This window comes from Cavia porcellus, unplaced genomic scaffold (genome assembly GCF_034190915.1).
Source record: "Cavia porcellus strain 051 isolate PalLab524CR breed Dunkin Hartley unplaced genomic scaffold, mCavPor4.1 scaffold_16, whole genome shotgun sequence".
NCBI lineage: Eukaryota > Metazoa > Chordata > Mammalia > Rodentia > Caviidae > Cavia > Cavia porcellus.
In genome coordinates this window covers 8,607,455-8,633,450 of record NW_026947499.1, presented here as the reverse complement: position 1 = coordinate 8,633,450, position 25,996 = coordinate 8,607,455, and the positions used below count along the sequence as shown (strand labels likewise).

Genomic DNA, 25,996 nt, shown 5'->3' with positions numbered 1-25,996 from the left:
TCCTGTGTAACCGCTCCTGGCCACCCCAGGCACGTCGCTTAGGTGGGTCTGCTCGGAACGCAGCGCCTTTTTTCACCTGAGTCTTCCCAGCTGTGCGGTGCCCAGGCTGTGCCCAGCACAGGGAACCATCGCTCGCATCTGGCTCCTGCTGTCCTTGGGAGAGGCTGGTGTCCCTCCATCCTTGGAAGGAGCTGTCCTCCCTTCCCATGCTCCTTCCTGCTCTGTAGTCCAGGCAAGACCCATGTATATTACCCTCCTGCCTCAGCTGCCTGTGTGCTAGCATCACAGGCCCGTGCTGTCACCCTGGGGCCACAGCTGGTCCCTTGGGATCCGGCAGACGCTGCGACTAGACGCGGTGGCACAGTTGGGAGGAGCGAGCACCGCTCCACGGTGGCATCACCCTCACTGTCTGCTGGGCTGAGGCAGTGTCTGTGGCTACAGTGTTATCCCCTTTTGGAAGAAGTCACTGTGCTGCCTGAGGGACGATGGCACCCCTCTTGTGGGCAGCACCCATGGCTCGCTCACCTGGGCCACACCCCTCCCATTTGCCTGGTCTATCATCGAAGTCAGCTCAGGATGTGACTCTGTCCACTGGTTCCTAGAGCCTCACCCGGGGTGGTGTCAGCAGCATGAGTCTGGGAGCCTCCCACCTGGGTCCCAGCCTTTCCTCAGTGACCACCAGTACTGGACACTGTAAACTTCTCCCTAGTTTTAAAATGAATGCTAGAAGCTGGTATGGTGATGCACACCTGTAATCCAAGCACTCAGGAGGCTGAGGCAGGAGAATCACCACGAGGTCAGCCTGAACTTAGTAGTGAGCTCCAAAGAGAAGCACTTTACACCAACTGCTCTGCACTTAGGCATCGCCTGGGTGGACAGCACGTCCTGGACACTGCTGCTCACGGAGCTCGCAGCTCTTGTCATCATCCTCTCAGGCATGGCGATGTCCCATGGCTCAACGCTTCCTCTTCACCCATTGCCATGACTCTGGGCGGCCCCAAGCTCTTGCTAGTGGTGGGTGTGCGTTTCCTGGAAGGCGACTGGAGGCCAGCCGGTCCTCTCTGCCCCTCCAGTGCAAGCCGCTTCCTGACACTAGGAGATTGAGGCTGGCTTTGTGACCTTTGCCAACTGTATACGATGGAAATGACTTCCACAGGAGTGACATTCACAACTGCACTGACAGTCGGCATCCCTCCCAGGACCCTTGGCCTCCATGTCCTCCCTCGGGGCTGCCTTGACCCCTGCACCTCAGCGCCAACCCTGCCTGTCATGCCTGCAGCTGCCGCCTGCTGTGTACATGGGGATGTGGCCGGGACCTGAATGTTCTCGTGTCTGCCAGCGCTCCTCTGTCACGCGAACACCAGCCACCAGCCGGTGACACCCTCTGGGCAGCTGCACACAGCCAGGCCCTTGTGCTTCCAGGCCGGTGCCGTGCTGCTGAGCTAGATCACCAACCTGGTGGTTAGTCAACTCGTTTAGGGGCTTTTTTCTTTTTGAGGCAGGGTCTTGCTATGCAAAGCCCAGGCTGGCCTCGAGCTCACTTTGTAGTCCAGGCTGGTCTTCAACTTGGCCTCCTGCCTCAGCCTCCCGAGTGCTGGGATTATAGTTTTCAAAATACATGGTTCCATGTGCATTTTGTTGGGTCAAAGGGACACAGGACTATTTCCTCCCAGCTGCCTACTGACGTAGTAACCTTTTACCTAATAGCTGAAATGTCCCCTTCCCAGGCCCTTGCCATTACTACAGCTTGAAGCTTCACCAAGCAGCTTGGCGTGCATCCCTGTCAGTTTTTCTGTTCCCTCCTCGCTGTCAGAGTGAGCCTGTTCCTGATGCTACGTTCTCAGCTCTTTGGAGACAGGGGTGTCACTAAGTTACCCAGGGTGGCCTCGAGCTTGCCATCCCCTCGCCTCAGTCTCCCGAGGGGCTGGATTACTAGGTGCACACTGCCATGCCTGGCACATCCTAAGTAACCAAAAAACCACCTTAGGGAACCTGGGCAAGCATCTGCCTCGTTGGGCCAGAGATATAGCTCAGCAGCAAGAGCTCCCGCTTGGCAAGCACAAGGTCAAGTTCAATTCCCGTACCAAAACAAAACAGAACACCCAGCAAGGAAGCAAGCCCTTTCCCAGGCCCCAGCAACAGGCTGTGCAGCCACGCTTCCCCTCACGGCCTGCATTTCAAGTGTCAGAGCCTCTGCTGTTCCCATCAGTGCTTTCTCGTACCCACAAGTGCCCTGAAGAGCCACTGCCACTGCTGAGGATCGCCTGGGCCACAGCAAGAGCAGCTCGCTGCCCCTACCACCATCCTGAGAGCCCCCGCCCCAGGACAGGGGACGCCACACGGAGCTGGTATCATAGAATAGATTTATTTACTGGAAACCACGTCTGTGCAGTGCTGTCATTACCAGCACAGAAGGAAAACTCGACCTTTATTTACAGTCTAGCCAAACATGCGCTGTGATACCTGACGCTTAGCATCTGATTAGGGGAAATGCATCACAATACTTGTATTGCACCAACATCTGCCTACTGCCTCAGATTTCATTAAATAAGTTACTTTACTACAGGGTGAAATAGCGGTCTATGCACACTCCAACACAGCTGGTTATGAACGGAAGGCCTACACTCTAACCGCTCAACACCGGTAGTGTTTTTAAGGAATTTATAAATAAGCAAACTGTACAGGGCCAATTAAAAAGTAGCAGGCCTCACAGTCACCGCTGAGGAATCCAGCTACTCACAGGAAGGCATGCACAAGCTCGGTACTGTACACCGAGGAGCGGGACACGGCAGAGGAACGTGGAGACTCGGCTGGCACCTTCGGGGCTTGCGGAGAAGGTTTCAGACGCTCAGTCTTCAGCAAAGAAACCAAACTTCTCTGGAGAGGCTTTCGGAGTTCATTAAGTTGTACATTTGTGAACATCATTCTGATTTAAAAGCTAAAATCACTGGTGATACACGTTTCCTCCACATTACACACAATGAGTTGGGAGCTTTTTCTCCTTTTCTTTTTCCCCAACGTCAGTCATGCAGAGGGCTAGGTGTACTGCTACAAACGCACATGCATGCAACCGACGCACGGAACACCCTTACATTTCTGCACAACAGTCTAGGAAGCCGTTACTCCAGTATGGCTGCAAAGGAAAGAGAGAGGGAATCAGCTTTGTGAACCACGACGGAAGGTCAGAATAACTACCTAAAATAGACCGAGGACGACAGGAGAGGGGTACACAGCTCAATCTCAGAGATGCCAAGAGCAGCATTTCGGCTCGACCATCCCAAGGTGCCGTCCACACAGGCTGCATCTAGAAGCAGTGGCTCAGTGATGGTGCCCTCATGCTGTCCCCATATGTGGCAAAGCTGCCCTGATCTGACCTGGTGCTGAGCTGTGACAGCTGGGGTGGGGGGCCAGGCTGTGCAGGAGCAGTGGCGTAGGAGTGAGCATCGGGGCACAGCACCCCGGGAAGTGCTGGCCCCGTCTGCCACACCACTGCCTGCTTAACTGCAGGGAGTGGCCATTCTGCCAGAACCTGGTGCTAAGACCAGGCGGAGGGCAACCTGGCCCAGCTTGTGGCACTGCAGCAACAGTGATGGCTGTGGCAGGGGTGGTGGCATGGTCTGGGTGGACACTGAGCCAACGCTTGCAGGCTGCCCTGTCCTGGGCCCTGAGCTGGTGGTTGCACATGGCTCCTAGCTCCCTCCAGGCCTCGCAGCACAGCTGCTATCTGGGCACAGGGCAGGCTCCACACAGCAGCCCGGCTCCAGGCCGGGTAATGGGGGAAGAGAGGCTCCCACACTGGGGGAGGCACCCCACCCTGAGGCAAGCACCTCCGTGGTGCTGGCCTGCAGCTCCATGCCAGTGCCTGGCTCCTGACATGGCCCTGCCCTTGGCCTTCTGTAAAGGCCGCTGGCTGAGGGCACCGAGTCAGGGAACGCCACAAGCTGAGCCTGGCTTCCACTGTGGGGCGCCCCTGCCCCCCAGCATGGCCAGATACCCTGTTTTGGTCCTCTACTCGGATGCACTGCTTGCCTCTGCCTCACGTGCCTCACTTCCTTACCCCGGGATCTGCCCTCTGACAGCCACGGTGCCCTGCAGAGCCCAGACGCCTCGCTAGCTGCTAGCTGCCAGCTGCCCCCACAGCGCGCTTCTGAACCCCAGGGGCCTCTGAACCTCCTCCCCAGGCCCAACGTGTGCACCACACCGAGCCACCCCAGCCCACAGAGCCTGAGGACCTTCCCGGGGGCAGCCGGGCCTTGAGGACTAGTAGTACTCTGTACCCGGAGGGGACACAGGACAAGTTTTAGCCACAAAGGACGTGACCCAGAAAGATAAAGCAAGTGGCCCACTGAAGAGGGACCAGCGCTATCTGAGGTTGCTACGACTCCTTGCTGCTAGCGAGGTCAAGCCCGGCCTGGCCCAGTCCCAGCGCGCCGGGCTACACGGAGGTACCAGGATACGGGTGCCGGCTACACAGAGGCTCCTGTGTTGTCCCAGGGCTGACACCTCCTACCCCTGCCCGGGCAGGGGCCGCCCAGCAAACGGGAGGCCCGCCTCACTGGAGGCGGAGATACTCACGTTAGTTGATGACGATGGAAGCATTGGAGGAAAACACCACAGTTAGGGCTGTTAAGGACGCACACGCTGCCGAAGACTGAGCTTGACATGCGCAAACGCTTCTCAGATGACCACGGTGGTGGTTAGTGTCACATCAAATAAAAATAGTTCTATACAGTATGTTCATTTGGTCATGTGTTATTTACAGATTTTACAAAACACGCACAGATGCACACGCACTCCCCCTCACGGTCCTACACCGAGCCAGCAGAAACCTGCAGAAAACCCCGGTGACATTCGTGCCCACAGTGAAGCCAGACTCCGGACTCCCTGCGCAGCAGAGCAGGCCCCCTGAACTAAGCTCGGGAGGGAGGGGACTGGCTAGGGACAGCTCAGGATAGGCCACTTAAGAACAAGACAGTTATTTTTCTCTGTCCATTTAAAATGTTTTATTTTTCTTTTAAAACTAGATTGTGAAGTGCCGTTGAAGTAGGCGATGTTGGCGAAACAATGTCTGTTACAATAAAGTACATTAGACGTTTAAATAAATAACCTTAAAAACTCTGGCGGGACTCGACCCCAGCTGACTGAACGTGGAGCCAGGTTTTCTGCACAGGAGCCGGGCATACCTCGGGAGGGCCGGCGGGGGAGGGCACGGTGAGGGCTGAGGGGGGTGGCAAACCAAAGAATACTGACTGAGGTAGCGGACTCTGCTCAGTGCAGAAAAATTGGCTTATGAATAAAAATTAGACTGTGATATCAAATTAAATCCAGGTAATCATGCAAAGACAATACATGCTTATTTAGTTTTTTAAAAAAAACCACACACATTCATTTCCTAAAATCTGCTGCCAATTAACTTGCTGACAATGTCTGCTGGCTCAACTATTTTTATACAAGGATGAGTATTAAACAGAACACTGTACATGCTTTTTCATCTACAAAAAAATATTTGCATAAAATAGTGTTAGTTCTCTGTACATGTCAATGGACACTTTAATTATGTGTATAAAAAAGGAAAATCTTGAGCCCCACTGGAGTCAGAAAAAGCAAAACAAAAATCTAGAGTATGAAACCTCCTTCACCAGCCAGTATGTTCATGTGAAAATTCAGCAGAAATAGACAGTTGCTTTAAACAATAAAAAATTAAGTTAGACATCTTCTGCATGGAGAGCTGTCAGTCAAGACCAGAACATATCGCTAAAGTTAGTGTCTGTGCTATAGACCCAGACCACCAGGGGCACCATGAGCAGCACGAACGGCCAGGAGATCCCGTCGGTGCATGCCGAGAGCGAGCAGGATTTGGTGGGAGGCTGCACACACTCTTTACCAGGCTCTAGGTAGTTGCGGGCCACAAACTTGAGCGTCTCATCCATGAGAATCACAGGCAGGGAGATCTTCAGCACCATCAGCCACTGGGTCAGGTTCAGCGGTGTGATCTGGAAGATGAGCTGAGGCAGCGCGGCCGCGTCAGGAGGGCGCCCACCCCTTGGCCCTTGGCCCTGGGCCCCCGGGCCCCCTGGCCCCCCCCCCCGGCTCCACTCACTGGCAAGGGCTCCACGTAGAGGATCAGAAAGTGGAGGGACATGGACAGGCAGATGGATCCCACGAGCCAGATGTTCTCCCAAGGAGGCATCCTCAACAAGGACTGGTTCTCAGACAGGCTGGTGGGGAGGGAGGGAGCTCCGCAAAAGGGCAGAGGCCGCACTGGCACCTGGCTCTGGCAGGGCCGCCCAGGTGGAGGGCAGACCAGGCACGGCCCCTCAGCAGGCTCAGAGCTGCCTGACTGCCCTGGACTCTCAGGCAGAAACCTCTGCTTTTGTCACCGGCCTAATCGCAAGATCCCATGTGTCCCAGTGCTGCCGGGTAGAGAGCACCCAGGGCTGGCACACACAGGCACTAGCCCTATCCCGGCCTCTGCTGCTGCCAGAAGACAGCATCTAAACACAAGGCTGAGCACCTCCCCCTACTTCCTGCAGGTGGCGACAGCCTAGGCTTTAAACCCAGAGCTGCTCAGTGTCCTGTCCTCTGTGGGAGGAAAGGGCTTGAGGGCATTGCCCCCACCACCCTGGTAGCCAGAGCACTGCCTCCCACCAGACTCACCTGTTGAGGGCGTTACACATCTCTATGGTCACTAGGACAGAGAGTGCCATCGTCATTGGGTATGGGGACTCGAAGACCGCACAATCCACTCCTTCAAAGTCCGGATTGTCCTCTTTACATTGTAAGAAATGACTCTGCAACAAAGGTGCGTGGCTATTCCCAATTGGCTGAGTTGTCCCCTGCCCTGGCTTTTCAATTCTGGTGATAGCAGGGAACCCCAGGGCCTTCCTATGGAGCTAGACCCTCATCTTTTTGCTTTGCGACAGGGTCGCCAAGTCACTAAGCTGCCCAGGCTGGGATTAAACCTGCACTCCTGCACCAATAAGCCAGGTCTCAAGTCCTGGCACCAGTGCACACTGAGCCCAGGCCTCAGTCCCAGGCAGTGCAGAATGGCCACTGGGTCCACCCCAGGTCCCAGAGAAGCCCGGCCCCTGAGGACCTCAGGTGCAGCTCCTGTTGTCTGAATGCTAAGATGACTTAGCAGACGGTGCTCACACAGCGATCCCAGGCCTGCCACCCCTCACACCCACAGAACGGGAGAGGGCAAATACCAGCTGGTAGAAGGACACTCTGGGCCCCCCGTCGGCAGCGATGAACCACCATGCAGCAGCACCCACAGTAGCGGCACCAACATAACCTGGAATACACACAACACAGCTGATACATCTGGGTCTGTGGCCACACCGTGTGACGCCACATGGCCCAATCCCCAGGACAAAGGCACTCGCTCCACAGCACAGGGAGTATAGGACACTGGAGCTATGCTGTGCCTACAACTCCTCATGCCCAGAGTCAAAGCGGCCAGGCCTCAGGGTTTGGGGTTCAGAGCTAAAAGGTCTGGAGCCTCGTGTTCAGCAGTGGGCCTTCAGCTGGTTTAAACATGGGGGTGTCTGGTTCTCTGCCCTGCCCACTCTGCTTCTGTCCCCCACGAGGCCATGCCTCTCTACTATGACCTCTGCCTTGGTCTGAAATGGACTGTAATGGCTGAAATCATGATCCAGAGTCAAGCCCTCTTTCTTCCGGTTTCGGGGATCATGTATTTTATCCCAGCAAGAGGAAACATTCCAGGCAGATGGGGCATTTGTGCACAAAGATCCAAGAGGCCTTCCCTCCTTTCCTCCAGGGTCTGTCACCCCTCTACTGCCCTCACTCAGGCGACTGTTCTGCGGGCCAGTGAAACCTGCCAGGCTGCAAACCTGTGTCCTCAGTGCAGAGAAATGTGCTGGAGCTGGGCCATGCGTCACCTTAGGCAAATGGAGAATACTAGGAGGGACACTGACTTGGCTGCACCCTCAGAAGCCCAGTGTAAGGATGCTGTCCACTGAAGCCCTGTCAGAACTGCTGGTGCCCAGCACTGGCAGCATGAAAGAGCCCAAGGCAGGTTCTAGGACTCCTTCCTCACGGGCCTGGAACTCAGGAGGTGATAACCAGCCACGGGGAAAAGACAGAGTGAGGCTGTCCCAGCATGGCAGCATCTACCAAAAATGACAAGTGCGCATATAGCTAACCCAGAAATTGTCACGCGCATGAATGCTGCTGGTCACAAGGAAGACACGCTCTGGCTCAGGTGTACTGCTGTGAGACTTTCTAGCATACAGGAGGAATCAAAGACAAGACTGAGCAGAGGGCAGCTGCAGTACGAAAGCAAATGTCCACAGAGCCTCGGGGAGTACACACGATCCAGGCCTAGCACCCCGCCTCTCCACCCTGCTGCGTGCTTCTGGGCCCCCAGAGAAGGCTGCTGCCTCTCTGGCCATCGAATCCCTGCCCTAGGAGCTGGGGAAGAGCACCAGCCTCTGAGAAGGAAGACAGGGCCACAAAGGCCCACAGGACATGGCCCTTGCATGCCGTCAGCAGTGAGCAATCCGTTCATCAGGGAACAGGAACTTAATTTTGGCCTTGGCAATAATTGGTAACAATAATTCTCCTCTATTACATCTTGCCTATGATCTCTTAAAAGTCAGGACTCGGCCAAACCATCCTTGTACCTTCTGCACAAAGTCTGCTCACCAAAGCCCAGGACGATTAGGGTGCTAGAAGAGACTTACTTTGCTCACAAAAGTGGGTTTAGGTAAACTGGGGTACAGTTTGTAGGCTTGCAAGGGTGTCCTCTGCTTTTTGTTCCCTTAGTAGAGGAGAAAAGTGTGTTTTTATGGAATAAATTTACAGAATTTTGTTCCATTCTGTTTAAAAAGCTAGCAACACAAAAACTACTCACAGCCAATAGCCAGGTAACGGAAAAAGAGCCACCCGCTGATCAGTGGTTCCTTCGGGTTCCGGGGTGGTTTATTCATGATGTCTAGGTCAGGAGGGTTGAACCCCAGTGCAGTGGCAGGCAGGCCATCTGTGACCAAATTGACCCAGAGCAGCTGGACAGGAATTAAAGCCTCAGGAAACCCAAGGGCTGCTGTCAGGAAAATGCTGAAGGAAAGACAAGATCCCCAGTGACTTCTGAGAGCTGGATGAGCAGCACCCTGCCCTCCTCCCCACACGATCCCCTCCTGAGGCCTCACAGACTGTCAGTTACACCCAATTTGAATTTGATCACATTGCTGTGCCCAAGGAGCCTCTGCACTTTTAAGCACAGCCACAGACAAGCTCCCTCCCTTTGTAGATAACCCTCATGAGGCCCGAAGTCCTGCTGCCTCGTTAAGGAACCCTGTCCCCCACTACAACCCAAGATAGGCACAGAAGGAAATGGCTCAGATGTGGCAGCTGCTCAGCCTGAGCCTGGGGTGCAGTTAAAGCATGCAGGCGACCCATCAGACTGACACCCACCAGACCACCTCCCCCACGTTGGACGAGATGAGGTAGCGGATGAACTGCTTCATGTTGTTGTAAATGGCCCGCCCTTCCTCCACAGCAGCCACGATGGTGGAGAAGTTGTCATCGGCCAGGACCATCTCAGAGGCGGTCTTAGCCACCGCAGTGCCAGAGCCCATGGCAATGCCAATCTCAGCCTTCTTCAGAGCAGGAGCATCATTCACACCATCGCCAGTCTGAAAACAAAGGCACCATCGGTCACGAACTGGTGAGAGCATGTGAGTGCGATGCTCTGACCCAGACAGGCACTGGGTAACACCGCCAAACCGCTCCCGTGGCTGACACACAAGGCTCTCTAGGTCTTAAACTATGCTAGGATCTTACATCACGCCAGCTATTTACTGGTAACAATTGTAGAGAAAACAGCTGAGAACATGACAAAAAAGATCCAAATTAAGGGGCTACTACTAAAATAGTGATTAAAAATTCTGTAATACCCGACCTGCCTTCCCACCTGATGCTTACCATGGCCGTGATCTCATCAAAGGACTGTAGGAACTCCACAATCTTAGACTTGTGGGAGGGCTCGACTCGGGCAAAGCAGCGGGCATTCAAGCAGGCATCCCTCTGAGCTGAGGGACTGAGTTCATCAAACTCCCGACCTGTGAAAGCCTTTGATGTCACATCTTCATCCTGGCCAAAAATACCAATGCGGCGACAGATGGCCACGGCGGTGCCCTTGTTGTCCCCTGTGATCATGATAACACGGATGCCTGCCTGGCGACACAGCTTCACCGACGAGGCCACTTCGATCCTGGGAGGGTCCAGCATGCCCACACAGCCGACGAAGGTCAGGTTTGTCTGAGCAAGGAAATCACCATGTTAAAACAGGAAGTTCTGTTTTGAAAAGGGTCATTTACACATTTTCTCCCCTTGTTTGTGGCTGGGGACCGAACCTAGCATCTTGCAAACACTTAAGTTGACACCCTAACATGAACGCTGCAAAACAGGTTGCCTAAGTTACTAAACTTGTCTTGACATTTTTACTCTGAGAGCAACAGAATTCTATGCAATTAACTTTTTGAAGCAGCAGCCTCAGGGATAAGGGTGGCACTGCGGCCCGCAGGAAATCCACAGCGCCCCTCCCTGCCCATTTGCGGCAGCTCCGGACGCAGGTGCTGGGGAGGAGGAGACCCCTCAGCTACCTCATACTTGATGAAGTTGGCAGAGTCCTCCAGATGCATCTCTTCTCTGCGCAGTGGGTTGTCGTGAGTGGCCAGGGCCAGGCACCGCAGGGTGTCACTGCCGCTGCCCCACTCCCGAATGACGGACATGATCTTCTGTTTGACTCCAGGGGTCATAAGGACCTTGGTACTCCCAACTCGAATGTGGGTACACCTGTCGATGACACCTTCTGGAGCGCCCTGGGAATGTCACAGGTTTAGATCAGAGTTACCTGCAGTGCCCGGGCCTGAGCCCTGGCTAAGCAGAGTCAGGCGCAGGCTGCCAAACCATACTTGCCTTCACGAACATCTTGCTCATGGACGTCCGGCTTGGCTTGTTTGGCGTGCAGTACACAGACATTGACTTCCTGTCCCGTGAGAACTCTAAAGTGAACTCCTTTTTCATCAGCTGTTTAATGACCTGTAAGGAGACGAAGCGGGCCTACTGTGGCTAACCCACCTGCCATGCCCTGCCTGAGACACCGAAGCCATGATGCGGGCGGGATACAGCAATAGAAAAACAAGTTCTTGCCCCCATGAAGCCTGTACCCTAGTTTGAGAAAGACTATGAAGTGACACAGGCCACAGGGGGATAGAACAGGGAGGGACAGAAAATGTGTGTAAGGACAGGTAGTGACATCTCACTCAGTGGTTGACATGTGGCGACAGGCGAGTCTGACCCTGCAAGCTCGGCCTGGAACCAGGTGGCCAGGGTGGGGGACGCTCTGGGGCCCTCAGCAAGCTGATTTGGCTGGACAGTTCACAAGCAAGGGCGAGTGGAGACAGGTGACAGGATTGGGATCTGCAGTCACCACAGGGCATTGGTAGTAAGTGAAACTCAGTTGCTCGGAACGCCTGGGAAGCCAACAGCACCGCACAGGACAGGGATGGTAACATGGGTGGGCAGTGGCCCTGGAGGAGCAGGGTGCACTCTGGGAGCTGCCAGGCCTCTAAAATGAGTCTAAGGCACGCACCAGCGACACAGTCTGTAATAATTCTGACAGCTTTAGGAAACCAGCAGCTACCCTGGACTCTAGCACACACACAGGTGGTGTTTAAACCCATGGGCCAGAGAGCATGATGGAGAAACGGCAAGGACCAGGCATGGAACCTCCAGTTCCTGGTGAGACTTCAAAGCGCCAGCTGGCAAAATTCGAAGAGAAGGCAAGGAGGGCGAACAAGCCCAGGAGTTTCAACCAGAGACTGAGCCAGCAGTACCAGCTGGTGGGTCAGGTAAGGCAAAGATGGAGACCCCTTAGCTTTAGGCCCATTACCACAAATAGATACCTTTCCTTCCCAATTTCTCTTGCATTATTGCATAGGCCAGGACTGCTAGTAAAATCCCAAATAAGAGACGTTAAGTGCAATTGTTTCCAGAAATTATGCTAGCGTGGACTATAGGCACCCCAGTCAGTGTAAAGACACACCCGCTATCCCACGTCCATTTTCCTCATGTTCTTTATCCGCCTCGGCAGAGATGTTCTTTTCTGCTCTTAGTGTGGTAAATTACAACGACTCTCCCACACATGGGAGCCATAGTCATTTGTGGAAATCACACAGATCCTAAGCATCCAATCTAGGAGGCTGTGCGAAGTTTGCAGGGCACACAGCTGTCAGCCAGGCCAGGTGTCCTGAGGCATCTGCCAGCCACTAAGCAGCCTCAGTATGAGCACCGCTGCAACCTGCACGGAGCCCTGATGCTGCGCGTCCACTAAACACTTGTGCCACCGTGGACTATGGTTTGTGCTGAGCTGGGAATGGCACTAAAGAGTTTGCTTCTGGGACTTTTCAGCAATGACAGCACTTCTGATGCTTTCACCAAGCTAATACGTAACAGATGAAGCTAAAGAGGCCGTGGCCAAGATGCCTGGTCTCTAAGACACGGCCTTTCCGTAACCATGCTGCTCTCTGCAGAGGCACTGCGGTGCTGTTCCCATCACCAAGTGACTGCAGCTACAGGTCAAATTTCAGAAGATCACAAACCTGTCTGTGAATGAAGTTTTCAGGTCACCTCTGTGATACTGAGGTATACAAAGTAACAGAGCTGTCACATACAGTGTGGCTTTGCGAGGATCTCCCGCCTTGCTTACTGGCTGTGAGGGAGGTATCCAACACTGGCCTGCTGGCTTGAACCTGTGCATGCTTGACTGTCCCATCAGGAGACTTTTACCACTGGTGTAACAAACAGATTTAATCATTTTTCTGTCTTTTCACTTATAAAAACCTGCACAGACTTCCGGGAGAATATGGCGGACAGATAACAGCAACTACCGGAGGCTCTCTGAAAGACTTGGCTCAGAAGCCAGGAATGGTGTGGACTAAGGAGACATAAGCAGGTGGAGCTATGCTCTGCTGACTCAGGAATGAACTGGGCTGAGAGAAACCAACTTGGAATGCAGTCCTGGTGCTAAAACAGGAACAGAAAAGCCTCGGTGTGGAGGCTGGACCCCGCGCCATTGTAAGCCGCGATTTGGGTTTCCTGCCGCGCGGCGGCTGGCTGCCTCTACAGTGGCTCGGCAAGGAGAGAGACGCACAGAAGCTCTGAGAACGGCAATCTGCGAACGGCAGGGAGGCGTGCACTGACTTGTGGTGAGGTGAGTGAGAGAAACTGACACTCTACCACAGTTTGACTCCAGCAGAGGACTTTCTGGGCCTGAGCAGTCCTGCGGGAGCAGGGTGCGGTGGCGACTCCAGCCACACATTCCCCTCTCGGACGGGATTGGTGAAAAGCGCCTAGCCTGCGTAATGCTGCCAGCGGACCTGGTAGGCTGTCCCAACCCAGATCCCAGAGCCTGACGATGGCTGGGAGGGGAGACGCGGAGGCTGCCTGGTCCGTAACTCCCTGGTGCGCAGCGGTGAGCGGGAACACCTAACTGGCGCAATTCGATCAGGCTGTGGCTGACTGGGAGAGAAGCTGGGCCTCTTATATAAGCTTGCATATATAAGGAACAGAGAAGAAGAGGCAGCATGGGAAGAGGCAGCAACAAGAAAGGCTCCTCGGCCCCCAATTCTGAGAAACAGGCAATAGCAGACACCACACCAATACACATAAGGCACCATATAGAGAGCCTCGTAGACCAATTCAGGAATGAAGTTATCAACGACCTGAAGCTAGAAGTAAGCAGAATAGTTAGAGAAATGCTAAGTACCACCCAAGAAAAAACAGGTGGTGGAATGGAAGAACAGAAAAAAAGGGGAGAATTGTTTGATGGAGAAAACAGAGAAAGCATAGAATACGTGAAGCAGGTTCAAAGGGACTACCAAGATACTAAGAAGTCTATCGAAGACTGGCATAACAGCTTGAAAGAAACTAAGGACAGACTATCTGAACTGGAGGGCAGACTTGTAATATGGGAGAATGAAATGAAAAACTTCTTAAAAATAACAAAGAAACAAACAGCAATAATACAAAGACAAGAAGATGATAAGAGGATCCATAACTTGAGGATTAAGAACATAAAAGAAGAAGTAGGGACACAAACAAGTGAACTACAAAAGCTACTCACAGAAATAATCCAGGAGAATTTTCCTAATTTAGCAAAAGGTAAAGATACTCAGATGTATGAGGCATACAGGACCCCAGCTACCTACAACCCAAACAGAGCAACACCCAGGCATATAATAATAAAAATTCCAGAAATTCAATACAAGAACAGAATATTAAAAGCTGTAAGAGACAAGAAACAGACCACTTACAAGGGAACACCCATCAGAATTACAGCAGATTTCTCTGCACAAACCATCAAATCACGAAGAGCGTGGGGGGAAATAATTCAAGCTTTGAAAGATAATAATCTCCAGCCAAGATTGAGATATCCTGCACAACTGTCCCTGGAAATTGATGGAAAAACAAGGTGCTTCCAGGATAAAGAGGAACTGGGGGAATTTGCAACCACCAATTCAACTCTACAGAAAGTATTGCAGGATATTCTAAAAAAAGAAAAATACAAAGAACCCAGAAATAGTGGCGGGGAGGCCACAACGAATGGAGCAGAGAACAAAATGAAGAAGACAAACTGACAGCTACTGACAGAAAAAGAGCTCAACAGAAATGAGGCAGAGAAGATTGGATGATAGGAACAGCTATTTTGGAGAAAATGACATCTTAATAGGTAATACTGATTTAGTATCATCTTGTTTTGAAGTCTCATCTAGCTTTTGTCCTGTCTCCAATGGTCTAAATAGGCTGTATCTTATTGGATTTTATTATGTACGATAGTATAAGCAAAAACCTTTTAAAGACAAGGAGATTATACAGAAACCATTGTTCATTTGCTGTTAGTCGATTCTAAATACTCTGTAATGCTGTTATTCTCTTGAATGGTTTTACATTGTTTTGATATACTTAATGCTACAGTATACGAAGTTGTACTAAAGGATTTCAAAGAGAGAGACAATATGGTAACTACTTTTAGGTCAGGGTTATCTGGTGGTGAAACACTATTCTGCTTAAATGGTTATGTTTTGATCTGCACTGTTTTGTTGTTATGCCCTCTTTTATCTCAATCTCCACTCCATTATTTACTTTTTTATCTTTATCCTTTTAATTAAAGGAAAAAAATAGCAGGATATATTATAGTAATCCACTTTGACTTTTCATTACCTTGATTTAAAGCCCTGTATTACTCTCACCATCTGGTTTTTAACTGATGTTCCCCTATTCTGTTTTGCTGGATAGTATCAGGTTCGAAAGTTTAGGCATCAGCTGTGAAGATAATGAGATTCATTATGACGCCCATTCTTGTTGACTTTTATCTACTTTTGAAGACCTACAATGTCTCCAATGTTTTGGTCTTGTCGGTTTTATTCTTTACTGTTTTGTTCAATTGTATTATAACTAACGATATAGGCAATTCTATTAGAGATAGCGGGAGGCATTATGATAACCATTGTTGATCACCTTGTATTATGTTTTTACATTATCTATTATGTCCACCCTTTTGACTTGACCGATTCTGTTCTGTTATGGCACATTTGGTTTTACTCTCTTCCAAAAAAGCAATAAGAACCGTGGGAGCAATGAAACCCAAAATGTGTAATAGTCATTGTACAAAAGAGAGGAAAAGAAAGTGCTCCAAACTATATAACTGCATGTATATTTAAGTGTATAAGATAGAAAATGATATCACAGAGTTTTATTGGATCAATGAACAGAACTGTTTGCAGTATCATTGATGGAATGTCCACTTTACAAGCTTTAATTTTGTGACTTGAACAATTATTTCTAAGATGACAATATGTAATCCATTAACTAGTGATTTCCTACTGTTCATTTTTTTTCTGTAAATCTGTATAACTTGTACCCTTTCCCTGCGTTTTTTTTCTTTTCTCCTTAAATAAAATTAAAAAAAAAATTTAAAAAAAAAAAAATAAAAAAAAAAAAAATAAAAAATAAAAAAAAAAAAAAAACCTGCACAATGGGAGCCATGAATTAACACCTGTGGTTCCAGCTGCCTATCAGCAAGACATCTGAATGCCCACCCTATTGTGTGAGCTGATAATGTAGTGAAATACCCACATGGGTCTCATTTCCCAGCAGTCACATCAGCAGGGTGACACGCTAACAGGCCACCCAAGGCCTGCCTGCCTGTGCCCACCTGTGAATCAAGCACAGTCCACCCGCAGTTGAGATGTCCTCATTTTGAGTGAGCAGGCTGCGGCAACGGACACCAGCTGTGCCTCCCTCCCTGCAAGCACCACATGCGGGGAGGGTGGGCTCCAGTGCCTGGGGTCTTGGGCAGAACCCCAGCACCCGCCCTTCCTCAGCCCAGGCCTTGTCCTTGACACTTCCTCCTACCCTGCCGTGGATCTTGACAGAGGTAAAGGGTCTGCAGCACGGCAAAGCGTGAACACTAAAAAGCCTTTGCTTTTACCTCTCCAACCCCAAGCCTGTTCTTTAAACATAAAGCCAACTACTTTCCTCCTCTCATTTCTCTAAATTCTAGCAGGAAGGTCCAAGGAATAACAAAGTCCTACAACGAGGCATCAGGGGCCACGTGGCAGCCACCCGGTGATGACCGCACCTGCACGGATGAAGCTGGCAGCCAGGAATCAAGCTCTGGGCAGGGTACAATGGAAGGCAGGTACTGTTCACACTGCCCACAGGATGGGGCTGGGCGCTTGGCAGATGGAGCCCAGGAGCCCGAGCTGTATGGCGAGGGGATCTTACTCCCCTTCCCCTTCCCACCTATTTCCCCAGCTTCTGCATGCCTCTCTCAAGTGCACAGAGCTTCCTGCTTGTCTCGCGCTGCTGCTCTACCGCCCGCCGCTGGGGCTCGCTCTCACTGGATCTGCGCAGCCCTTGCTGCTGACACTTGTCTCACACTGCCCTTTACCCAAGCCACCGCCCAACCCTCGCCAGGATAGCCAGCCGCGTCGTTTTCCCGGTGAACAGTGACGGGACGGTTCGCCTGCTGGCTCAGAGAAATCCCAGTACCAACAGCTGTTGCAGACCACTCAACTCAGGTGCAGCCTCACGGGGCTTGTGAGGCCACAGGAAGTCAGGTCCAGTGCCAGGGCAGTGTCACACCCTGGGGAGGAAGGGGGAGCGGTAGCTCTTCAACAGACACCTGGTCAGGCTGCTGGGCTACGGTGCAGGCTCCAGCTTTGCCATCGGCTGTGTCCACAGCGAGTGGCAGGACAGGGCTTGGAGACCACACATCTGGCTGATGTCACAAGCATGCTGACCTCGTCAAGGGAGTTTGTTTTGCTTTTCTTTCTCTTAACAAGGTCTGGGAAAAGCAGTATTATTTCCGCTGTATGTTTAGCAACACTGGCTGGCAAGTTTTGGAGAAGGTGGATTTTAATTTACAATTTCCTATTAAAATTTTCTTGGGTTGACTTAGAAAGCTCTGTCCCTAAAAGGATTTGGGGCTGTTCAGGTTCTACACTGTTGAACTTACTGCCACAAAGCTGCTACTAACAATTCTGGGGCCTGGTGCACGCTGGGCACTGCTGCCATTGAGCTGTCCCTCCAGCCCCACAACTGCCTGCTCATTTCCTTTCCCTTATTCTTTCTTCAGACAGCTTTTTATCACTGATTTTTAACCTTTGGGTACTCTGTGTACTTAAAAGATACAAATTTTAATGCAGTGCAGCGTATTTTCTAGATCCAAATTTTCTCTAATTCCCAGCAGTGTTTTCCTTTTGTAACATACAGACTATCGGATTAACTTCCCAATATTCTGGGAGACTTGCTGGTCACCACTGTCTAGGTCCACTGTTTAGCAGTCAATTCCTGATAACCTGTAAGTCCTGCCTTCCAGACCAGCAGGGCTGTCTACTTAGGTGAGCACTCCGTAAGTATCAGAGAGCACGAGAAGAAGAGTGACAGAAATGCAGATTTCATCATGAATATATACTGTTGTCCAAATCTTTGGAATGACTTGATTTTTCCATTTGTTTATTAGATTACTAAATGTATTAACCTGCAGCTCTAATTACAGACTTCTTTCCTTTCTGATCTGACCAATCTGCTTTATGGCCTTTAAATGTGCTCCTAGGTACATACACAGGCCATGCGCTGCTGGAACAGCATTGGGTCACGGGGGCTCTGAGAAGAGGTTTTGATGGACTGATGGACGCAAGAATTTGGCTGGAAAGGCTTCAAGAAAACAGGAGTGGACCAAGTTAGTGTGTTAAAAACAGGCCTTTCAAGAAATTTTATTATGTAAGAAAAGAGAGAAGTGGAGTGCTGAATAGGAAATGAAGTCAAAGAGAGGTTTAAGATAACAACGTACTCTGCATGTTGCCCTGTGCTGATGAAGCACTGAGAGGGGAACTGAACTGCAGGAGAAGCCCCTGGCTTTTGATAGGAATAAGTCCAATCACACCCCTGGTGGGCTCAGCTGATTATTTAAGAAAATTATCTAATTAGTTTGTTCGGAAATTATCTATTGCTTGCTTTTCTTTTCTTGTTCAAATAGCAAAATCATTTACCTGGGCATGAATATAGGGAGGTAGGTATTACAAGTTTGAGAAGATATAATTAGTTGTCTGAGAGAGCAGGAGAGTGAATGGACTACGCAGATATGGTATGACTGATGGCTGGACGAACAACACAGCAAATGCAAGTACTGACCGAGTTGCAGACATTTGCACGTTCTATTTTAGAAAGACCCTTCAGTTCAGTATCAAATACATTCATCTTCTCAACCAGGCAAGTGAGAGCAGTCTCTGTAGCTTCTCCAACTTTTTCATACACACCTTTTGCCTGTATTAATTAAAAAGGAAGTAAACAGGTAAATTTCTTTTTTTTCCCACACAGAAAGACAACTTGGCATCTTACATCATTATTCTACGGGCCACTTTTCCCCTACGTTACAGCAGAGTACCCAGATAACTAAAAACATACCCAAAGTGCAGGCATACATGATACCTTTTCTATGCAGTAGCTTTCGCATTTCCTTTCCACTAATCATAGTAGGTATTATTTCACCTGAGTGTAAGAAGCCACCAATCAGAGTATTCATTCAAGGAACTTTCGAACACTAGGTTTCAAACTCTAGATCACTGCTCATCACTGAGGAGGTAACACCCTAACTCTGACTAGGCCTAGCTTGCCATGAGACAGAAAGGGAAATATTTTTTCCAGTATTAAAAAGAAAGCTAGCTGGCTTCAGAATTGTGATCCACCAGCCTCTGTCTCCCAAAGAGCTGGGATTATGGGCATACACTGCCACTATCATATACATCAAAGTTTTAAGCTTGTCCAAAAAATACACAGCTAGCCACCTTAAAAATCAATACCCCGTTCCCTCCAGAAAACACCTTCTAACTTGGGTTTTACTCATTTACATAATAATCACGATGTGCACAATTGAGGATATAGCATAAAATTCTTAGGCAACAAACTGCAATGCTTAGTCAGAGACCTACAAATAGCACGCGGCTTTCTTTGGCCAGATGATGCTAGAGATAGACTCTTGAACGGAAGAGGAAAATAAATCTAAGAACCCTGCTTTCAAAAGGTAAGAAGGGGGGCTGGATTATCCTTCAAGCCACCCCACCCTTAAATAAGAAACTGTGAACTCTAGCTTTTCTTTTAGGAACAGACTCACCTCATTGTAATCCAAAGCAGAGTCATTACACAGAGCACAAATGGTTGCTAATTCTACAAGACCATCATATTGATGACATTTTATTGGCTTATCGTCTTTATGCCTGTCAAGAGAGAAAACACTCTTGAAGCAGTGTGATTGCCACTATTGATTTTTCTTTCAAAACAGAATTTTGGGGACAGTAGTCTAAAAATGCATCAAAAAAAATTTTTTGATCCTGTAATCCCAGCTGCCACAGGGGATCCTTACAATTTCAAAGCCAGCCTGGGGTACAAAGTGAGCTTAAGGCCAGCATGACCTACATAGCAAGACCTTGTCTCAAAAAGACAAATAAATAGATAGATAGACAGACAGACAGACAGAGTGTGACGGCTCTCTGAAATCAAATGTTAGAGCCAGGCATGGTAGCACACACCAGGAATCCCACCATTCAGCAAGGTGAGGCAGGAGGATTGCTATAAGTTTAATTCCAACCTGATCTACACTAGGTAAGATCTTGTCTCAAAAACAAAACACAAATCAAACAAACAGAGATTATGTACCCATTTGAAAGTCAGCATTAGGTTTGAGGTTTGATTCCCAGCACAACAAAAAATAAAAATATTTAAAAAATATTGAATTGGGGTTAATGTGAAACTAAGCAGAGAATATACTGACTTCCCACAATGAATGTAATTACATACTGCAAACTTGCACTAATAAAAAGATTTAAGAACACAACAGAAAGAATACATCTCTGATACAGGAATTGACTGGTCAAATCCAAAAATCCTTAGTCAATAAAATTCTTCCACCATTGGTATTAATGAAGAACAAACAAAAAGCCTATATTTAAGAAGCTGGATCCAAAAATGGAGTCAAGGGCCAGGAGGCTCATGCCTGTAATCGCAATACTTGGAAAGCTGAAGCAGGAGGATCGCTGGGAGTTCAAGGCCAGCCTGGGCTACCAAGTGAGTTCAAAGCCAGCCTGAACTGCATAATGAGACCCTGACTCAAAAAGACAAAGGGAAACACACACACATACACATACACACACACACACACACACACAGAGCCAACAATGATTCGTTTATAACCACCACCTCCACTATGGCAGTACTAGGGATTGAACCCAGGCTCTTAGCACTGAAATACAAGCTCACCTCTTAATAATCTGTTTTCCTTTTTTTCTTTTTTGAGACAGGGTCTCACCACCACAGTTCAGGCTAGCCTTGAACTCACTATATACTGATACCAGGCTGCCCTAAACTTTCAGCCATCTTCCTGCCTCAGCGTCCCTAGTGCTGGGGTTACAGCCATGCACCATCAGACCTGGCTCATTTTCTTTTTTAAAGTGTTATTTCATTTTAATGTACTCCACTAACAAAGAGTACCAACTTGAGCCACATTGATTCATTGATTTCATGATGGTAAACTATATTCCCTTCCCTGTCACACCTTTCACAACCACCCTAAAACTATATGGGCACTATAATGCCACCTATGGACGACGTGGAGGGTGGGTTACTCACACTTCTCCCATGGGTGCATATGTTGAGCCAGTTATGGTGAACTCATTAAGGGAACAAGTATCACCTTCAACTTTGTCCAGAATGAACATCTGTGGGAGAAGAAGCAGAACAGTATTTAAAAGATTATTATGTATCACAATCCTTCATGCTGGAACTAGAACTCAGGACCTCACCCTTGCCAGGCAGGTGTTGCACCACTGAGCTATATCCTTAATCCCCCAAAATTTTCTCTTTTTTTGTACTTGCCAGGCTGGACTCAAACTCAAAATGATACTCCTGCCTCAGCCTTCTGAGTGGTAGGATTACAGATGTGCACCACCACACCTGTCAAAAACCGTTTTTTTGTACCAGGGATTGAACTCACGATCTCACATTTGCCAAGCAGGCACTTACACCACTGAGCTACATCCCCAGCCCCAGAAAAACGTTTAAGAAAATAATTTTAATACAATTCCCTGAAGTTCATTCAGCCTTAGGACTGTCCCTTATCTGACTGCTGTTTTAGATCACCACTCCATCCTATCCTGCAGTTAACAGTTGTGCTGAATCAGTAAGAAACAGCAATGGCACCAAAGACACAGGTGACAACACCACACTGAAGACACAAGAACTCTAGATCAGCAGAAGGGCAACACCAATGATTGGGATTATTCTAGAAGGTTCAGAACTCCAAATTTCCACTGGCTGGCTAGGAAACTGATATTGGGTAGTCATGTCTCAGAGCTAAGCATAAAAGTTTGGGAAGAATAAACTCACATTTCAGAGCTGCATAAACACTCCCTGAGTAAAATCAGACAAACTGCTTCACTGCACCTCCCCACTGACTTTATTGTAGTAATAGCTTTTTTTTTTTTTTTGTCTTTTTTGAGACGGGGGTCTCACTATGCAGTTCAGGCTGACCTTAAGCTCACTTTGTAGCCCAGGTTGGTCTCGAACTCGAAAGAATCCTCCCACCTCAGCCTCCCAAGTGCTAGGATTACAGGCATGAGCCACCATGCCCGGCTAATAGCTCATTTTCTATGAAGGCGCCTAACTACATGTATGCAGTAAGGAGCCAGCAGGGCCAAGTGAAGTGCTCTCCCCTAGACAAATGGCCTGCACTTTCAGAACCCTCCCCCCAACCTCTGGGTGGTGCTGGAGATCAACACAGGGCCTTGTGCAGGCAAAGGCAAGCACTATCCCCTGAGATGCAGCCCCAGCCCAGGAATGTGAATGTTACTGAAGAACCAAGAAGCTGAGCAGGTGGTGCAGGCCTGTAACCCCCGCATGTGGGAGGCTGGGGCAGGTGGACAACAGTAAGTCCAAGGCAAGCCTAAAGTACACCAAGAGAGCCTGTCTCGAACCAAACCAAACCAAAGGACATAAGCTACTTTTCTTAAAGATGGACTTTTGTCTTAATTTGTGGCTGAGGTAGAAGAACTGCATGTTTGACCTTAGCTTAGACAATTTAACAAGACCCTGTTTCAAAAACGTAAGAAAGCTGATTGTGGTGGTGCACGCCTGTAACCCCAGCACTCGGTGGGGGCTGAGGATGCAGGACTGCTCTAAGTTCAGGGACAGTCTGGGCTACAGAGTGAGACCTGGCCTCAAAAACTGATCTTTTTTTTTTCTTCCTGGCACTGGAGATTGAACTCAGGACCTCACACGTGCCAGGCAGGCACTGTGCTGCTAAGCTATATCCCTGGCCCCTTCAAATAATAATTTTTCAAGGAGTATATTTTGAAATGTTAAACAAGGCAAAGAAGCCATTTTATGATTTAAAGAACACATCTTCCAGAGCATTTCAAAAATGGGCTCATTTTTATTCTACACTAACTTCTTTTGCTTCATATGATTTATTATATAGTACGTAATTTAAACTCCAAAGTCTTCATTTAAAAAGCAGACTCAGAACTAAATCAGTCCTGGAAAAGATCTAAAATCGAGATATCACAGATTGACAAAATAAAAATCAAATACAATGGAATTTAAAACACTGATGGCTCTGAAGGAAATATTTTAGTTCAAAAGTTTAGACAAATGAAAGAAGGTCTGTGTTCAAGGTTACACACAGCACAATTTAAGCAAAGATTCTAGTTCAAAGATTTTGTCAAATGAAAACTCAAAAAGTCTGAGGTTACACACTACGTGATTCCTCATTTCTGCTTGCCATTATTTTTCTAACAGATATAATACTATAAAACATGAAGTTCACACCAGGCATTGTGGCACACACTGTAATCTCAGCACTCAAGAGGCCAAGAGGCAGGAGAACGGCTAAGAGTTTGAGGCCAGACTGGCACACAAAATGAAACCCTCTCGAAAACCAAAACAGAAAAACCCTGAAGTTCATCAAAAATGCTCTTTCCAAAGAGGCTTGGTATTTTACAGAAAAAAAAAAACCAAAGTGGCACGGGCTAGAGAACAGCTCCACTGGCAGGCTGATGGCAGTGCCCTGACCTGGACCCCAGCACCAAGCATCACAGACCCCAAACGTTGCCATGTGCCTCCCAGCCTTCAGTCTCTAACCTGGCGAGCAGGACTACACACAGTTCACACAAAGTCACTACGAACAGACTGGCCCACTCAATGTCAGCAGGTGGGCATTATTACACACTCTACCCTGTTTCTTTAAAGTTACTTTATGCCTAAAATGTGAAACTCTTTTTGGGTCTATACCAGTCTGAAGTACTCTAGAAGACACTCAGAACTCTAAAGCGCATCAGCTAAATGTGCTTGGACGTTTTATACTGTGAGCAGATAAAACATTTAAATCTGCAGGCAAAAACCCTCAAGGTCAGGGTCAGGGTCAGGGTCAGAATCAAGGCCAGAGCTAGGCCCAGGGATATAGCCCAGCAGTATAAGCACCTGCCTGACAAGCACAAGGTCCTGAGTTAGATTCCCAGTACCACCAAAAAAAAAAAAAAAAAAAAAGTCAAGGCCATTTATGCAACAGCACAACAAGAAACCTCCTGTGGAATAGACTGCCACTAGCTTTCTGTTGGAAAGAACAGTTAACTCAGAAAATGCAAACTTTCTTTTTATACAAGAAAATATTTGGACCAGGCATCATGGTGCACACCTGTAATTCCAGCGCTCAAAAGGCTGAGGCAAGAGGATCACCTCAAGTTTAAGGCCAAGCTGGGCTACAGTGGGCTGAAGGCCTCCCTGAACTACATAGCAAAACCCTGTCTCAGAAAACAACACAACAGTGGCATAAGCATGTGCCCGGCAAGTGCAAGGTCGTGAGCTCAAGCCCTGGTACAGAACAGAACAGAACACTGGGGCTAGGGATTTAGTTCAGCAGCACAAATGCCTGCCTAGCAAGTGCGAGGTCGTGAATTCAATTCCTGATTCCAAAACAAACTAACAAAACAAAACCAGGTTTCTAGCCAGTTTACTCCACCTTTCAGTTCCAGAGTGAAACCCTTTTCTTCTGGAGAAATCTAAGACAAACCTGGAAGCTGACCACCTGAGGTGGGATGCCCCAATCTGCTTCAAACATCTGCCCATCACCTCTAAAGCTGGCTTTAGTCATCACAAAATTCAGGGGTAGGGGGCTGGGAGGAACAGCACAGGCTTAGGGGAAACATAGCTTACACCATCGAGAGCGGGATACAGTGGCCATGCCAGCAATCTCACTGCACTGACTTGTACTGGGGAGTCTGAGACAGGAGGATCACTTCAAGATGGAAGCACTCTGGGCTATGTAGTGACTAAAGGCTGACCTGAACTACACAGTGAGATTCTGTCTCAAGAAAATAACAAACAAAAAACACCCACCCACAAACATCCTGAATTTGAAATTAGCAAAATAAACATATGCAGGGTTTGATGCTAAAAGAAAAAATTATTATATAAAACCTAGCGATGAGGCCAAAAGAATGACTACATCCTTTTAATGTCATACAGAATCACTTTTCAAGGTTCACTCTTGGAAAAAAAACTCAGCCCTGTTTCTGCTATAGTGGGGCCCTATAATATGAAGACATGGAATTGTACTCTGCAGAAAACATGTAATTTATTTCCCTACAGGTACAAGTTTTGGAAACCTAGCCCACCAATCCTATTAGTATTTCCTTAAATTCTCTTCTAATGCCAATTTTACAACTCACCTTGCTAATTAATGAGAAATCAAAACTCTGCCACATGTCATCCCATCTACAGAACTTAATGAGTGACACTTACTGTCCTATCCTGACTGCACTAGCTTGTTTTAGTGAAGAAAATGTTTCTGAGATAGAGGGTCCGTGCTGCCCAGCCTGGTCTCAAACTCCTAAGCTCAAGGGAACGTTTCTAGGCATGCAGCACTGTGCCCCTGTAAACGAATTTCACCAAAGCCTGTGGGCCTGGAGTGCAGCTCATAGGCAGAGCACCATCTACCCAGCAAGAAGGGTGTGCTAGGTAATGACCCAGGACCACAAACATAAAACAAAATAAACCTTCATTATATCACATTATTCATTCTGGCCTTTTCTTCCTTTAATGGCACTGGGGATTGAACCCAGGGGCTTACACATGCTAGGGAGGCAGTCTATCTCTGAGCTACATCCCAGCCCTTTCTCAGTGTCTGTATGTTGTTCAGGCTGGTCTCAAACTTGCAATCCTCCTGCCTACTTTCTAGGAAAAACCGTAATTCATCAAATATTAGTTAAGTTAGGATTTCAGGTAGGAAGGTAACTAGCTGCTTCCTCTAGAAACATGCCTGTTGACACACCTACATTTATAGACAGAAAGTCAAAGAAACAGAAAAGCCTTTGGTTAACACCCTGAACAGACTGTTGTCAGTCATGAAGACAACTCT

General features: G+C 48.7%; 1 protein-coding gene across 2 annotated transcripts in view; it reads right to left on the bottom strand.

Moving 5' to 3' along the window:
* Positions 1-2,346: 2,346 nt before the first annotated feature.
* The window catches only part of Atp2a2 (ATPase sarcoplasmic/endoplasmic reticulum Ca2+ transporting 2), a 60,626-nt gene continuing 36,976 nt past the window's right edge, over positions 2,347-25,996 (bottom strand). The window contains exons 9-21 of one of the 2 annotated variants that reach the window (XR_001199631.3): positions 21,214-21,302; positions 19,703-19,805; positions 18,724-18,855; positions 10,942-11,064; positions 10,626-10,844; positions 9,946-10,281; positions 9,436-9,656; positions 8,876-9,078; positions 7,209-7,294; positions 6,658-6,791; positions 6,101-6,218; positions 4,576-6,005; positions 2,347-3,133 (exon numbers count right to left, since the gene is read on the bottom strand). Coding sequence is in view for 1 of the 2 variants with exons in the window: in XM_003462931.5 (XP_003462979.3) it covers positions 3,120-3,133; positions 5,885-6,005; positions 6,101-6,218; positions 6,658-6,791; positions 7,209-7,294; positions 8,876-9,078; positions 9,436-9,656; positions 9,946-10,281; positions 10,626-10,844; positions 10,942-11,064; positions 18,724-18,855; positions 19,703-19,805; positions 21,214-21,302 (1,899 nt within the window). In the remaining variant the exon portion in view is untranslated. The remainder of the gene's footprint in view (positions 3,134-4,575; positions 6,006-6,100; positions 6,219-6,657; positions 6,792-7,208; positions 7,295-8,875; positions 9,079-9,435; positions 9,657-9,945; positions 10,282-10,625; positions 10,845-10,941; positions 11,065-18,723; positions 18,856-19,702; positions 19,806-21,213; positions 21,303-25,996) is intronic. The other variant, XM_003462931.5, reaches the window with a different exon arrangement.